The 16,775-nt window shown below is 53.9% G+C and overlaps 1 protein-coding gene and 1 pseudogene across 1 annotated transcript in view; one reads left to right on the top strand and one right to left on the bottom strand.

Annotated features, from left to right (window-relative positions):
• FSTL4 (follistatin like 4) overlaps positions 1–16,775 on the bottom strand; it is a 400,034-nt gene that overhangs the window by 21,689 nt on the left and 361,570 nt on the right. The window contains exons 8-11 of the mRNA XM_036240329.1: positions 14,914–15,034; positions 3,499–3,660; positions 2,974–3,108; positions 2,012–2,038 (exon numbers count right to left, since the gene is read on the bottom strand). Of these exons, the coding sequence (XP_036096222.1) occupies positions 2,012–2,038; positions 2,974–3,108; positions 3,499–3,660; positions 14,914–15,034 (445 nt within the window). The remainder of the gene's footprint in view (positions 1–2,011; positions 2,039–2,973; positions 3,109–3,498; positions 3,661–14,913; positions 15,035–16,775) is intronic.
• Positions 6,879–8,084, top strand: LOC118615408 (annotated as a pseudogene).

Raw genomic sequence — 16,775 nt, 5'->3', positions numbered from 1 at the left:
TGACGTAATCGACTACCTGGCTAAGTTTTTAGTGAGTTAGAAAACAATCAGGTGAATAGGAGTCAGCATTCCGTTTGCTTCCAACGACTCTGCGGGCAATTTTCTCGCCCACGGTGACGGCACCAGTGCCTGTGGTTCCGAATGGACAGAGGCCCTGACTCCATGAAGCAACACCCACTGCCTCTGGTTCTGTGCTGAGAGGGGCTCTGGGTAGGAGGGTTCCTGCCACGGTGGACAGCTTGACCCCGCCTCTCAAAAGCTGGCATTGTCTGGGAGTACCTGCATAGCTCCTGACGGGCACCTGGTGCTGGCAGCCTGTCCCTGAGAGCGAGACGAAGCTGGCCACCCACGGGGGCCTCGTCTCCGCCCTCAGCGGACCTTGGTTTCTGTACACTCCCACCTGGCAAACTTCTCACTCAAACCTAGGGATCCAAGGGGGTCAAAGCCCTTGCACAACCACAGACCCCAGAAATAGCCTCCTGGGGCTTCTCAGAAAATTGATAGCTAGAAGGACCAACATTGAAGGCTTAATAGAATCTCCATTGGGTTTGCAGCTGTAGCTACATTTCAGGCTGAGCACAGTGCCTTGCTCACAGTTGGCGGTGGAATAGGAGACTGAACAAATACTCCTCAACAAACAACTGACTTCACAGGCGCTCCAACCTTATGACCCAGTAAGCCCTGGAAGGTTCTGTCTGAGCTTAGCTTCTACCGAGGGGGCACGAAGGAACTTGTGTGTGCTCTCATCATCTCACTTCTAGTGAGGTTTGAGAGTGCCCCGTGGCCTGCCAGTCTCTTTGTTCTTGCATCTGCATTTCCCTACCTCCAGGCCTCGAGTCTCAGCAGTGAAGGTACTAGCAGCTGGTGCCCAGGCACGATGGGGTTTGTCTGCTGCTGGGTGTCCGATATTAGTGCGGCACCTCCAGCCCTAAGGCAGCATGGGTCTTACATGGGTCTTACATGGGCCTCCTGCATTCCCTGGGTCCCTTTGTAGTAATTTCACCTTGGAGAAAACCACATCTTAAAGATACAGAACCAAAGCCATGTGTGCACTGTGGCCCAGGGGCAGGCTCGGCAGCGTGCAGGGTCAGTTGTCCATGAGGAGCATTTGTTGCTATGACTTGTTCTTCCAACGATTCCCAAAGCCTGTTGGCAGCAAGTCCTCATTTTTCTGGGCGCTGCCTTTGCTCTGCTGCCAGGCTTACTGTGTAAGCACTAGTGTCTGATGTTCAGAGCCTGGTCCTGAGTGTGTGTATGCAGCACATGCCAGACCTTGGGAGCACCACGCGACATTCTGGAGGCGAAACGAGACAGGGACTGCGCTGGTTTTTACAGAGGGGGATTTTGTGCTTAACCCCGACATCAGCACACTCTGCTGCTCACACTGCTCGGGCCCTCTGCCCACCGGACTGGAGAAGTTACCTCTCGGGGTCTGGGCATCGCTCTGGACCGAGCCGTGACTCAGGCTCCCAACTCAACTCCCACATGTGCCTGTTATTTTTTAAACCATATGAAATTGCCTGTATCAGGCCATTTTTTATGTACAAAAATGGCAATTTTGTATGGCCTGACCTAACGTCTAAAGATTGTTTGAGAAATACAAATTTAAAAAGTCTATTCATTAAAAAAATATACATGTAAATATATATATTTACAGTCTCATAATAGCCTTTTTCTTCAGCATTTCCTCAGAGTATACACTAAGCCCCAACACCAATATTAGCTACTGGGAAAAAGTGTAAGGCCTGGCTCTGACCAGGACCCCTGCTGAGCGGCCCCTTCCGTGGGTCTCTGAACTGTCGCACGCCAGTGGCCATTGGAGCCACGAGGAGGGTTGACACCTGCTTCTTAGTGTGTGCCACTTGAGTCTGACATGGACCTCCCCGTCCCACCCGATGTGGCCCGTGAACCCCACTTGTGGGGACTGCTTGGCGGCCCATGGAAAGATGGCCCATTTTGGAACTACGAATACGTGATCACAGACATGACACAGAACAAGTGAGCTCGGTACCTTCCTCGCGCCAGAGAATGTTTGCTACTGCAGCCGCGGAGAATTGGGAGAGCGGGAACATGATGGAGGGAAGGAAAAAGAGAAGAAAGCAGTGTGAAACCTTCCTTGCAGGGATCAGTTCGTGAACTCTGCTATCTAGCCCACCATGCACCGAGCCGGCACCACTCGCTGCCCCGCGAGCGTGCTGGGGCGGTGCACACGGACAAATGCTTCCAGGTCTCAAGACCCTTTCGATTCTGAGTGAATCCTTGAAATCAGGTCCCAGGATCACAGAAGCTAATGGCATGCTCTGCTTCTGTGAATGACAAAGAGGGAGCGACATCTCTCTCAGACCTCCTGGATTACTTCCAGGACAGCTCTGATTGTCAACTAGGATTCTCCTGATCTGAAATACTTCTCATTCTCTCTCGCTGATCAAGACTCAGTTTGGAGTCTGTTACCAAGGGAATGAGACCGTGTCCAACACCAATTACTTGAAATCATGGCAGCAGACCCTCTTGGGGAGCAGTGGCTACAAGGGAGCGCTCCCTTAGCACCCAGGTGGGTGGCAGTCCCTGGAGTAAAGGCAGGTGTGCACAGGCCAGTTGCTGGGCCTTGTGGGACAGCAGCACCTGGTGGGTGGGTAGGCGGAGGAGTTTTGTAGATGAGGGCAGAGGTCCAGCCAGACAGCAAGTAGGAGGCAGAACTGGGGCCAGGCTATGTGAGCCTCCTTGTGGTCCTGGGCTCTGCCTGCTGACCAGGGAGTTCCTCTATGTTTCCAGAGTTGTCTAGGTTGCCCCAGAAGGTGTGCTCTCCTCTGGGCACCCCCTCTCCTCAGGTTTGAGCACAGAGGGATATGGGTGTTACCTCATTTTCAGGGGCACATGGTTGGCAGCTTTGGCCCTAGTCAGATACTTCCCTCCCGGACACCTAACACATCCCAACCAGCTTGGCGAAGAGCTCAAAGCCAAGAGTGGACTCACGGGTCTTTCTAGCCGAGTCTTCAATGAAGAGTGAGGAGATATCTTCGTCCACGCCCACTTCATTTTTGGCAATGCAGGTGTACGCCCCTGTGTCTTCATAGCGAACGCTGCCGATGTGGAGCTCGCTCCCATTGGCTGCAGAAAGGAGAGTGCTCAGGACGCCTGCCCAGCTGGGACCCCCTCTCACGCCCTCCCCATGCGCGTCACAGGGCTATTGCCAGTGCTGATGTTAAAATCACAGCAGGGCTGAGGGTAGCCAATATCCCTGACATGCTCAGAAAGGGTCAGGCCATCTGAAATAAACCGAGGGTGGCCTGGGACCTGATTGACAGCTTCTCGTCATTGCTCTCAGGAAGCCTACACGACTTGTGTGAGCCCCGATAGGAGAAGAATTGGGGGAGACATTTGTTCACTCCCAGCATGTCTGACTTAGAAAACAAATCATGCCTCTCATTTCCATTCCTGGGGAGACTGTCAGCTTGAACTTGATGGAAATAGCACAGAGACGTCGAGGGCAGTTCTTACCTAAAAGGGAGAGCTGTTTAGACATCTGGGTTGAGACATCCATGCCATTTTTCAGCCAAGTGATTCTGGGCATGGGAATACCCTCTGCGTGGCATCTCAGACTGGCTGCCACCCCCGGCTCCTGTGCCTGGGTCTCTGGGTAGACGCGGATGACCGGTGGCACTGCGGGTGAGAATCAGTGCCGGTGAGAGAAGGCCCTCACCTGGCCTCGGGCCTGAGGTCCAGCCCCGAAGCCCTGCTCCAGGGAGGTGGACCAAGAGACAGCTCTGAACTTCTCTTTGTAGGCAGCTTACAATCATCCTATTCAGCAACTCAAGCCCTGAAAGAAAGCTACAGAATGGACTGCAAGCAACAAACATGCCAGGCTTTCCACCCTAAATTCATGGCTTTCATCATTATTCTAAGTAGGATCAGAAAGGCATCCAAATATTTAATGTGGTTGAGCTGCTAGATGTAAAGAGCCACAGCCACTGACATTTATTTCTGAATGAATGAAATTCAGATATGCTATTCCTGTTATGGGGACGCCAGTAGACACAGGCTTCAGTCCCCGGGAAATGCTTCACAGAGCACGTACGACACGGACTGGCGGGGCTACACACTGTGTCACTGCTCTGGGGGAACCCATCGACTTTCCAGTGGGTCATTTGTATTTCTCTACTTCTCAACGCGGTGGAAGGCGTGTGCCCCCCTTAACTCTTCACTCAGCCGTGGGCCTGGCAGTCAAATTCGGGCCGTGGATGTGATCTGGCCTACTCGTCGGATGAGCCCGGGTGGGCAAGGTGTCGCCCTCCAGAGATGCAGGCTTTTGCCTGGGCTGTCTGTGGGGAGGTGCCTGGGAGAAGTGACGACTGTCTGGAGGACCTTCCATTCTACCCCTAGCTTTAGGCCCAGGAAATAAAATAATCTCCATTTTCAGTAGAATTGAGGGCTCTTCCTTACCACACATTTCACTCTCCATACTCCCAGAAAGGCTTGTGAGAGCTTACGTAAAGGCACCTGGATAGTAAACTGAACAAAACAAACGCATCACTTCCTTTGGAATGGGGGAGACGGGTCCCTCCCGACTGGCAGCTCCTTATCTGGCAGCTCCTATCGTCCAGTGAAAGCAAGCACCCCATCCACAGGCCGCGAGGCGGCTGGAAGTCACATCCATCCCCTCCCAGGACCAACCAGAACTACAACCATATTATAGAACAATCAGCCTGGATAACCAACTGGAGACTAGCTGAACAGAAGTCTCATAACCAAGAATTTATAGAAGCCACATGGAGACGGATAGGAAGGGCGGAGACACAAATAGGGCTGCCCTGCAGCCGAAGTCAGTGGCTGAAGATCCGGAGGGGTATCTCAGCTGCAAAGGTCCCCCCTGAGGAGTGTGGGGTCTTGACTCCACACTGGGCCCCCAGCAGAGCAGCAGAGCTAGAAAGAGAAGCCCACATAACATCTGTCTGTGAAGTCTATCTGCCAGGGAGAGACAGGAGTCTGCTAGAAACCCAGGCACCCTCTTAAAGGGTCAGTGCACAAAATCTCATTCGTGGCCACTCACCGGAGCCGCAGCGGAGGGAGCAGCGTGGAGCAGACTGTGGTTGTTTGAGGTGAGAGTGGGCTGTGTGGCTCTGGGAAGGGGAATGCTAGCAGGGTCCCTGTGCCGAGTCCTTCTCCCACTCCGCCCACAGATGCCACCTTTTCTGAGTCAAGCACTCCCCTCTTACAGTATCAGCCTGGGCGAATGTACCAGCCCCAGCCTCCTGCCTCCCTGTGGGCCACTCTGTGGAACTCATGCCCTGTGGGGGCAGCTGCCTGGGCCGTACTGTAGATGTCCTTGGAGGGCTCTTGACGAGGGTCTTGTGCTCTTGAGGTGGACTCGGGGGATGTCAGAGACTGAGCTGTGTGGCTCTGGGGTGGGGCCACTGTCCCCCTCCCTCCTGACAGGCTCTGCCCTGCCATGGGAGATCCACCAGCCCACCGTCTCCACCCCTAGTGGTCCCACCCTGCTGAGCCTGCCCCTCGCAGAGGAGCTGGCTGGCTGCCTCCAGCCTGGGCCCTCAGCGCACACTTTCTTGGAAGGCTCCCTAGGTCTGGACAAACTCGGGGAGGCAGAGGTGAACAGGAGAGACCGAGCTGTGTGGCTCTAGGGTGGGGGTTATTTTCCCTCACGTAGCTGACAGTGCCACTGTTCCTGTGCCGTACCCTCCTTTCACATGGCCAGATCTTGGTCTGTCTAAGCCCGATGAACTCTGCCGGCCTCACTTTGACGAGTCCCTAAGACCCCGCCCCCAAAGGTCTGTGGGCACTCGGTACATGGCGGCTGGCCTTGGTATACTCTTAGACTTTTGCTGAGCGGCCTCAGACCCAGCACTGGCACCGAGTTCGAATCAGTATCCATCTGGTGAACACCGTTCTTCGCCCCTGCCCATCACAGGCCAGGCCTGGGCTTGGAGGAGGCCAGTGGGATTCTAGCTAGGGCGCGTCTGGAGGGCTGCACAGAGCACGGATGTGCACCTCTCCTCTCTGACTCCCCCTGGTTCAGGGAAAAGAAGTAGCAACTTATCTAGGAAACTTCCCCACCCTCTGAATTTGGTAGAGGGAAGAACGGAGTTCAAACTGAATAGATGGGAGAGTTTCAGTCGTGAGGCTGTAATTCAAAGCAGAAACAGAATTCGGGGGCCTAGGAGCACTGGGAGATGGAGAAGGTGGTAGAGTGCTCAGGGCTCCAGACCACGGGTGGCCAGGGCCTGGGGGTTAACACACCTGGGCCCTTGCTCGATCCCCCTTCATTTATACAAGCCTGCCCAGCAACCACAAAGTAAACCTAAGGAAGGTGAGGGAAGAATCAATAGAGATAGAGGCAGAAACGAATGAATCAATTAGCTAAAAAAGAATGGAACTGGTAAATAAATCTAAGACCTGGCTGTTTGTAAAAATCAACAAAATGCCAAATATCTGGTTATTTTTTAATCAATGAAAAAATACAGGAAAAAAGAGTAAATTAAAAATAAATGAGCCCTGGCCAGTTTGGCTCAGCGGTTAGAGCGTCGGCCTACGGTCTGGAGAGACCCTGGTTCGGTTCCCGCTAAGGGCAGGTACCTCAGTTGCAGTTTGTCCCCGGCCCTGGTTGGGTCGTGCGGGTGGCAACCACTCAATGTGTCCCTTTCACATCAATGTTTCTTTCTCTCTCACTCTATCTGAACAAAATATGGAAAAATGTCTTCGAGTGAGGATTAAAAAAAATAAAATAAAAATCATGAGAATACGGGCAGAGGCTGTGGAGGGCAGCCTGGAGAGCCATGGCCACAGCCTCCCCCCGCCACAGAGCCCCATGGCCGTGCCAAGCCCAGGTCAGCAGAGACCTGCAGAGAGGCAGCAGCGGTGGCCTTGCAAGCTGTCTTTCTCTAGAGTTGTCTAGATCTGACGTCCTGGAGTTCACCATGAATGGACAGTTGGACCTAAGTGGGAAGCTAATCATCGAAGCCCAACTTGGGGAGGGCATCTGATCAATTCCCACTCATAATGAAGATATTACTTATTGTGAATTAGAGTTGATTAATGCAGTGAGTTCTCAGAGGAAAACTGCTGAATAAGGAGAAGTTATAATAAAGTATAACGATGGAGATGGAGATCTTAGAGCAATTTTTGATAGTCCTGACCTTCCCTTCGCAATGCAGTGCAGTAGGGTACTGAAACTGGCATTTTCTGTTTAAGGCCAAGTCTTCTTGAATCAAGACAGGTGGACTCTCTCCATGGAGAACTGATAGAACTTCAAAATAAAATGAGTCACATATTGGATACTTGGAACCCCATGGAGAGCCACACAGGACGTCCCACCAACATTCCTGAAAATGATGCTGTGGATGGCAGGGAAGAAAATCCTGCTGCTTCTGATTCTTCTGGAAAACTGTCAGGTTATGGCAGAAAGTATGTCAGCATTTTTTCCTTTAAAAAAGCAAGATGAAATCAATAAAATGTCATGTCAGCGTTTCACTTAACAGATGATCAGGTTTCTGGGCCATCCAGTGCTGATGCAGACCACTCAGGGACACGGCAGGACGCTTCTGCTGCCTCTGCAGCTGTGCCCAGGAGCAGTCACACCGGGGCTCAGCCACAGCCGGTCAGGGGCACCACCAGTGTGGGCAATGGGCCGAGTATGTGCTCAGCAGCCGTAGGCACCCCCTCAGCCGCCACAGCAGTGTGGTATTCAGTATTCAGCAGGCTCTGGGCAGCAGACTGGACCCCAGCAACCTGAGCAGTTCCAGGGATATGACCAGCGACCAGCTTCCCAGGCGCCAGCTCCTGCCCTTCCTGGTCAGCCTCAACAACTGCCTGCTTGACCGCCACCGCAGTTCCGGGGGGCAAGTACCCTCCACATGCTTACACTGCCCACACTTCTCAGCCACTAATTATGCTGTGGCCCTGCCTAACCCTCTGGAATGACTCCAAGCCAACCCGGAGCCTATCAACCAAGACCAGGTTTTACACAACCTCCTGGAAGTACCTTGACCCCTCCCCCAAGCGGGCCTAACGCTTATGCGCGTAACCGTCCTCCCTTTGGACAGGCCTGGACCCAGCCTGGACCTGGGTACTGATGAAGAGGCTCAACTACACAGATGAGTGTAGCTGCTGGCTATTTGCCTCCCCAAAGACTCCAATACTATTTTATTTTAATTTGTATTGAAGTTCAAAAATTTAAAAAGCAGACTATTTTTAAGGATGTCACTGTTGGCTGTTAATTGAAAGTATCATTTGCTAGAACACACACAAAAAAAGTAAAATGAAAGTTTTTTTCTTCCCCTGCTTAAAACTGTAGCAGCTTCCTAATAATTTCAGAACATTCTTCTTAAGTGTATGTAAAGTGATTGATTTTCTAGCTTGTCTTGTTCAGAGATATTAAAGTGGTAGGTTGGAGCCCTGGCCAGTGGCTCAATTGGTCGCAGTGTCGTCCTACACACCAAAAGGTTGCGGGTTCGATTCCCAGGCAGGGCACATACCTAGATGGAGGGTTCAATCCCCAGTCAGGGGTGTACAACAGGCAACTGATTGATATTTCTTTCTCAGATCAATGTTCTCTCTCTCTCTCCTTTTTTCTCTAAAATCGGTAAGAGTGTGTCCTCAGGGTGAGGATTAAACACACACACTATCTGATGAAATAATCTCCGCTCTCCTTCTTATCTCCAGAAACGGCCACTGTACTCTGGCTGCTCAGACCACACCCTCTGGAGGCACCTGTGACTTTCCCGCCAAGTTGACACTGGTATCCCCTTTCAGAAATGCCTGCGCTTGCCATCCTACCTAAGTGCCCGCCTTTTATCTGCCTCCCCTTATTCCCTACTGCTTTTAGATTTCCTCCTTAGCACTTTTCACTCTTTGACAGGTGCCATGAGGACAGGGATTTTGTCTGTTCACGGCTGTGTTTCTAGTGCTCAGCCCGGTGAGTGGCATGTAGAAGAAACCCCTTAAATCTCTGTTGAACAAATGGAGTGATGACGACGCTGAGAGCTGAAGGGTAAGGGGGGAGTTGGCAGCAAAGTGGGGGGAAGAGCCTTCTCAGCCAGAAAGCAGAGTGTGTGGCTGCGAGTCAAGGGGAACCGAGGGGCGTCCACAGGGCTGGAGCATGGGGAGGGTGGCAGGCAGGACCCAGCTCAGTGCGAGAGCGCATGTATGTGTCTGTAAGCGTGGAGTGTGGACTCACGGGGACAGGTAGCTCTTGTCGTCCCCCCGGGCCAGTGGCGCAGGCCTCCCCTGTTTTCCCGGAGGGACTGGTGTGGAGGAGGCTGAAGCACAGTTAGGCCAGCAGTGGGAAGGGCCCCGCAGATGGTCCTGGGTCCCCTGGGCTGGAGTAGCCAGTGGGCCCCTGGGTCTTGCCCATGGAAAGCAAACCCAAGGAACCAAGGAGATCCACTGAGCAGCTCATCTTGCCCTGACCTGACTACTTGCTAAGGGAAAACTAGCACGAGGATGTGAAAAAAAAAAAAAAGAATTATCCCATCACTTGGGTGGAGCTCACCCACTGCCTCCGGGACCAACCGTCCCCTTCATGTGTGACGAGGCACCGCTGGGCCTGCGCGGGCGGACCAGGCCCAAGGCCTGAGCCAGCACCTGTGCACCTCGGCAGAAGCTCGCCTCCCACCAGAGCCAGAGCTCTGGACCCGGCCTCCCAGGACCGGGGCAGCCTGGGGAGAACCCCGGGCAGGGCGGCGTCAAAGACCCTGGTGCCCTGAACCCCACGGGGACGGGGCCCTGTCCGACAAAGTCCTTGATGGAGGGAGAAAGTCCGGGAGGGCGAGGGACCCAGCTTCCTGCCAGCAGTGAGGCGAAGACTCGTCTGTTCTCCTTTGGCCCCGAGCTCCCCTCTTCTTTTGTGTACTTTGCGCACTAAAAAGCATTTGAAATCAATACGTCCTGGGTAAACACCTTCATTTTTAAAAATTTGCAAAACCTTCCAGGGAAAACACTTGGACACATGACACAGGCCCGTGCTCGGTGGGAAGCCCTGGCCGCTTCCGGGGCAAGAGGCAGAAGCACCACGTGGGAGAAGGACTCTGGAGAGGACTATTGTGTGTTTGGGGACGGATCACTACTTGTCTGAACTTTCGGGAGGTCGAGGGTGTTTTTAATTTAATGGATTAATCATTTGTGTCTGGAGTTCTTGCTCCTTCTGATGAAAGCCATGCAGGAGGTCCGCACGAAGTTATAAATCATGTCGGTGTTCGGGCCTCATGTCTGGGAGGCCGTCTCCGGGGAAGTTAAGTTCTCACTGGAGAGGCAGCGGTTTCCTGGGAGGGATCCCGTTAGCCCCCAGGTAAAGACGGGCCTTGGATGGAGAAGCTTCAGAGATGGTGGCCCAGCCTGCTCATGGGGTTACACTCTTACCGTCAGGGAGTGAGGCATCTCCAGAGAGAAGTCTATACTCTATTTCTTGTGTGGCGAATTTCTGTGGGGTTGATTTTCCCATCTGTATAATGGATTGGAGGCTCTCTGAAGGGCCACCCGCTCAGACCATCTGTGTCCATCAGCTACAACAAGACAACCCCAAACCTCCCCCACATCTGTCCTGCCTTGGACTTCAAACTCTATCCGTGTCAGTCGTTTGCCACGTATCCTATCTCATCAGGCTATGAGGCAGGAGGTGCTGTTGTTATTCCCATTTTACAGGTGAGTTTACCTGCCTAAGACTGTCTATCAAGGAAGCACCAGCACTAGGTTTGTCTGGCTCAGAGTTGATGTCTTGACCCTTGGACAGAGGTGCTGCCCTGTGCCTAGGGGGGAACCGCCGCCAGCCCAGCTCCTGCTTCCAGGGCTGGTATCTCTGTCTCTTGGGCCCACAGGCCACACGTTAACTGCCCAGCACATCTGCTGTTCAACTGGAATCTTCTGAGCACCCCCCACCCCCAATGCTTAACTTAACTTCTGGAATACTTTCCTCATGCTCCCCTTCTTGGCTTCCCTCTGAGGAGACCCTAGCTGGAGGGCCAGGCACAGAACATCGCTCTCCACCTGCATGTCCGAGGCCAAAGGGGACCAAAAGAGACCTCCAACAGCCCTACGGGGCAATCGCACTGAGTCCCCTCATTACTCAGGGCCATCTTCAAGCTCTGGATGGCAGAAAGGAACAAGTACCACAGATAAATTTGTTTCTGCATTCTCTCCCCTTCCTTAAGGGACTCCTCAGAAACCTCGTGTCCCTCTGTCCTGAGCACCAGCAACGCTACTCAGCCTTCCCAGGGCCTCCTGCCAGGAAGCTCCCCCCTTTGGCACCATGCCTCAGCCTGCAAAGCTCCCCATCCCACCGCTTCTGGGCGCCTCTGGGAGCCTGCACAGCGTCGGGAGTCTGCACAGTGACCTGCTAAGCCCTGCCCGGAGCTGGATGTCGCCAAGCCGCGTGGTCCGCCTGCTGCAGTCCTGCTGAGGGCGGGGCCGGGCCTTGGAGTCACCGCCATGGATCCTTCCTCAGAGTCCCGCTAGGTCGGCTGTTTCTGCGCAGGTCTAAGCTCATCACTGGGACAGGGATACATGAGGCGGGGTTCCTGACCCCTGTCCCCGATAGTGTGCAGCCCATGTAACTTCACATGGGCCGCACACAAGGAACTTCATTTCTTTAATATGACTTTTCCCTTCATTCAAGCCAGCTCTGTCCAGGCTAATAGCACCACGACTCACTTGCCTCCTTCGACCAGATCTCTCCACTTTTGCACAGACTGCACGACCGCTCCCTTATCCATTAAGCCCTCAGGACAATTAGGTTCTGCTCAGTGTCAAACTGTCTTACAGAACAAAGCCTCAAGTCTGTTGATCAAGAGAACAGAGTTTCAGTTATGTTTCAGCCCCAGACCCAGGAAGGTGGATGCCCTACTGACCACATTCTTGCAAAAACAGATAGAACAACTCTATGGCTGACATTAGGACCAGATGCAATGATAACTACCCCCTACCTGGGCCCTGACCAATCAGTAGAGCTCATGACTCTAACTCCCTTTGTTATCGTGATTGATGATTTCCCCCTATATAATCTGTCCCCAAGCAGCCTCAGGGAGCCAGGTTTTAGAACTCTAGCTCACTTGTGTCTCGGGGCTTGGTGCTAGTTCCTTAAATAAACCTTCACTTTCTTTGCTACACACTCCTGTGTGTGTCTTTGCTGCATGCAGGAAACGAACCCCTTCATTTCGGTAACACCCACAGCAGCTCAACACAGACCTGCTGACTGACTTCCCTGCATCCCACATCTGGATTCTCCAGTACCAACCACACCATGCCCCAACAAGGGGGGAGGCCAGGGGTCATGAGCCCTGGAGTCTAGATCTGCTCTGCAGTTACTGACGGTAAGGCTGGGGGTCCTGGGCAGATCACTTACCATCTCTGAGCCCCAGCTTCCTCATCTAAAACAGGGTGGTGCATGGTGGGTATTCAGCAAGTGTTACTGTTGTAACTGTCTTTCACACCACTGGGCTCTCCACAGCACCTTCGCATCGCCCCACAGATTCTCTCTCTCCAGCCCCACAGCAAGCTTAACTTCTGGAATACTCTGAACGCCTCCCTCTTGTTCCCAGTCAGCAGGCAGCGGACTGTGTCCTATTGAGGCAATAGTTGGCTTGTGTTAGCATGTTGCTCCCATGAGGGAGCTGGTTAATGGACCCAAATGCCACCCCAAGTGCCTGGGAGTCAGCCCAGCCCAGGGACCACGGGGACGCCCGGAGCTGCGGCCACCTGAATGGCCTAGCCCAGATGTCATAAAGCCAAGCACAGGGAGCCAATTTAACGAGGCAGAAAACTGATTACAAATAAAGAGGTCCCAGCATGCTTCCTCCAATTCTATTGATAGTCCTCTTGCTGGAAGAGAACTCTCTAAGCAATTAGGAAATGGATCTCAAAGGGCCTCTCTCTGGATCTCTGTGCGAAGGTTTACTCTGTTCAGACTCCCCCAGAGCCAAGAGCAGCCTTTCAGGGGAGACTGAGTACTTGCTGGGCTAGTGGAGCTGTAGGAGGGGGTGGGGGAGCTGGGGGTGAGGAAGGGGGGAAGGGGGTGGGGAGGCAGAGGGAGGAGGAGGGGGCCTTGCACGGCACTGTCCAATACGAGCTGCAGGGTCTGCTCCCAGCTGGTGGGAGGGTGTCTCCTCCACTTCGAGCCCAGCACCACCACATGGTGCCAGTGGGCCTGGGCCTTGCTGCCAGGCTCGGCACCGGCGGCGAAGAACTGGCGTGTCCACATCATAAGCTCAGTCTCAGAATTCTGGGGGACTTAGGGTTCAGGGCCCTCCTCGTGCCATGGACTTCCCACTTAACATGTGAAGGCATTTAAGAGCACAGTCTCCTCGGACAGCCTAGGCTCACCTGTACAGACTCTCCCTCTCCCCCCGCCCCCATTATGATTTTCTTGGTTCTTGTGAAGTGTGGGCAGGATATGAAGGGCTGAAGTGAGGTTCTGGGCATAGTGATTCATTTCCCTTTCCCAGGTTTGTCTGAGGATCCTGGGACCCGGGACAAACCATGGGGAGCTCTCCTGCAACCAAATAGTCCCCAGTGTTGCACTATGCCGGGCACCCTTGCCTGCTTTAGACCGGAAAGCCCTCTTCACACTGCAGAGCACTGTCCTGCCCCTGCTGGAGGAGAGGCCCGCACACTGCCTGCCGGCCACGCATCACCCCGCCCGAGCCTGGGCCGGCTCACCCAGCGCGTGTTATAACTCATAACCCTGGGTAATTCCTGGAGACACCCAGAGATTTCATCGTAGGCCTGGATTCAAGCCAACAAGCACAGCCACAAAACCCAAAAGGATTAAGTAGATCCCAGCTCAAGGGAAACGCCAATAAAATATGGTTTAGCATGTATGAGTATAAAAGTCCCTAAAACATCCTACGGGGTAAATGCACAGGCAAGCTGAGCTCACCCAGCTGTCCTTAAATGGCTTGTCACTGTGGATTCCAGGGGTAAGCGAAACTGAACCTCATTCCTGACATCTCTCTCACTTGATCTCAGGGCAGAAGCTGCCTCAAAGGGTGTGGGGCTGCCTTGAGCTTCTACACCATTCCTGGTACACGGGCTCCCACTCAGACCTGCTGGGTGATAGGAACGACGCCTCGACCAGTCTGATTTCCCTACAATACTCATCCTCCATAGCACTGTGCGGAGATCATGGCTTGTTTGTTCTGATGGCGGGCGTGGCCAGGCTGGGGTCAGAGCACAGGCCCTGAGTCTAGAACAATACCAGCCAGTGGTGTGACCCATTGACCTTACCTAGAGACTCATCCACAACATGGGATAGAATATACCAGCCGGGAGAGCCCATGTGATGTGTAAGCACAGGACTGGCCAGAATAAGTGCTCAGAGAACCCTGGCTGCTGTGATCATTGATGCTGTCACGGCAGGGGGATGGTTCCCAGGAGTCCTGGCAACGCAGGGGTCTGGGAGAAGCAGAGAGCCTCCCAAGCCTGCTCAGGTTCGGCTTGGCCCAGCTGAGGCGCGTTGAGCCTCTTAGGGAGGGAGATGGGAACCAGCCTGCTGGAGGAAGCTGTGCCTCCCGGCTGGATAAGCGAGGTGGGTCCACACTGCCTGGAAGTGGTGGTGGGTTTAGGCAGTGTCTGCTTCTCACCGAGCCCGGCCCACATGGAGCAGCTCACTGCTGCAGCCACGTCACTGCAGGGCTCACTGCTGCAGCCTCTGTACTGAGCACGACCTGCCAACACTACTCACCCCCTTGCGCCAGGGTTCATTCCATCAGACAGGGCTTTGGGTGAAGCCAGGCACGAACATTAGTTGGCGGATGTTGCCCTTTTCCCATGGCTCCCCTTTACTTATGAGAGAGATGGGGTACTTGGGGGTCAGATATTTCTTAAAGAAAATGACTACAGGAGTAGGGGTTGTTCTGAGCAGCATTTGGGGAACGCTTTGAGGGGGCGACACGCACGGAGCCATTTACTAACCATTCACCTGCAGGACGTGGGTCTGGAACAGCTCCTCGTGGCCGGAGGCGTGGCAGGTGTAGTTGCCCATGTGGATGGTGGTCACCTTGGTGATGTAGAGGGAGTCGTCCTCTCCGAAGTCCTGCACAGGGCAAGGAAGACAGCGTGGTTGGCCTCTCTACTGAGGAGCCTGGGAAGGGCAGCCAGCCTCCCGGTTTTCCAGGAAAACAGAAACGCTGCAGCTTCGAGAGACTTCCCGCCTGTCCCCTGCTTGCCAGAGCGGCCTGTGCAGGCCTGGGCAGCGGGGACTGCATCTGTCCCCTGTCGCTTGCCCAGGCCCATCTTTTTTTTTTAATCCTCACCCGAGGACATTTTTCCATTTTTTGTTCAGATAGAGTGAAAGGGAGAGAGAGAGAGAGAGAGAGAGAGAAACATCGATGTGAAAGAGACACATCGAGTGGTTGCCACCCACATGACCCAACCAGGGCCGGGGACAAACTGCAACCGAGGTACATGCCCTTAGCGGAAACTGAACCAGGGTCTCTCCGGACCGCAGGCCGACGCTCTAACCGCTGAGCCAAACTGGCCAGGGCTGCTCAGACCCATTTCAGGCTTGTTCACCTTCCCTGGGCGGCCATGCTTGAGCACCTTCCCCAGCAAGCTCCCTCTCAGTTTCTACCGCTGGGCTCCCCTGCCCTGCTGTTTACCAGCTGATTTCTTGGGCTCCTGCCCACCTGTTCTTGGAGGACCCCTTGTTTAGTGTAAGTAGACTTTTTCTTAAAGGGCCAAATTGCAATTTTTTGGCTTTGTGGGCCCAGGGTTCTTGTCATTTATTCAGCTTTGCCTTATAGCATGAACATAGCTATAACAACACATAAATTAACCATGTCACTATATTTTATGTTAAAAAAAAAATAGGCGGTAGGCTGGATTTGGCCTGTGGGCTGATGTTTGCTCACCATGGGTTTAGATCCCACCTTGATACCAAAAATAATTTCAGGCAGCTTGTAGAGATCTGGATAACCCAAGAGAAAAGAAATGAGACTGAGGAAAATGGCGCAAACAACACAAAGGCAGGGCACACAGAGAGCGTGTGTGTGTGTGTGTGTGTGTGATGTTCCCTGGGATACGGCTCCACACGTCTTGTCCCTATGACCCTGCAGCTCACAGTGTGGGCTCCCATTGGGCTATGTGTCGGGGAGGGGTGGGCGGGGGGCTTTTGGCTGGTCAGAAGCCCTGTGAGGACTTGGGCACAAGCACTCCCCCAAGGCCTCTTTGGTCCACTGCGTCCTCTCTAGCAGAACCACGCACAGTGCTGGCCCTGTCCAGGCCCAACTGCAGACATGCTGGGGATGGAATGACCAGTGTTCCAGGAGGACCCTCTCAGATTTGGCCTCAGCTATCAAACATCTCTGAGGTGTACTCAGAGACGGGGGACAGAGGAGGGCCTGGCTCACTGCAGAGACACAGGGCCGCGCTGTGCGGTTGTGAGGTGACAGGCCCAGTGTGGGGGCTCCGGAGATGGAGGTTTAGCTTGAACTCTGTCATGGACCAAATGTTCCCTGCCCCTCTGGCATGGTGCCCACGCCGGTAAACTGTGCCCTGCCTGCCTCATGAGGTGTTGGGAGATGCAGCAGGAGAGCGTCCGTGAACACGTTTTCCGTTGTGGGCAGTGTGGCACACATGGGATGGTGCTCTTCTTGTTATCAACAGAAGATAACAACTCCTCTTGACCCCCTGGAGCCAACACCAAGTCATCCCTCCTGCTGTCTCCCCGGCCTTTTTCCACAGAGGCCGGGTGGCAGGAGGGGGACGGGCCACCCGTCAGTGGGGCACGGGTTGTCCATGGGCAGGCCCACGGCAGCTCTCGTCCTTATTCCTAT

This window comes from Molossus molossus, unplaced genomic scaffold (genome assembly GCF_014108415.1).
Source record: "Molossus molossus isolate mMolMol1 unplaced genomic scaffold, mMolMol1.p scaffold_m16_p_4, whole genome shotgun sequence".
Taxonomy (NCBI): domain Eukaryota; kingdom Metazoa; phylum Chordata; class Mammalia; order Chiroptera; family Molossidae; genus Molossus; species Molossus molossus.
Note: the sequence above shows the minus strand (reverse complement) of the source record. Positions and strands in the feature narration are given on the sequence as shown.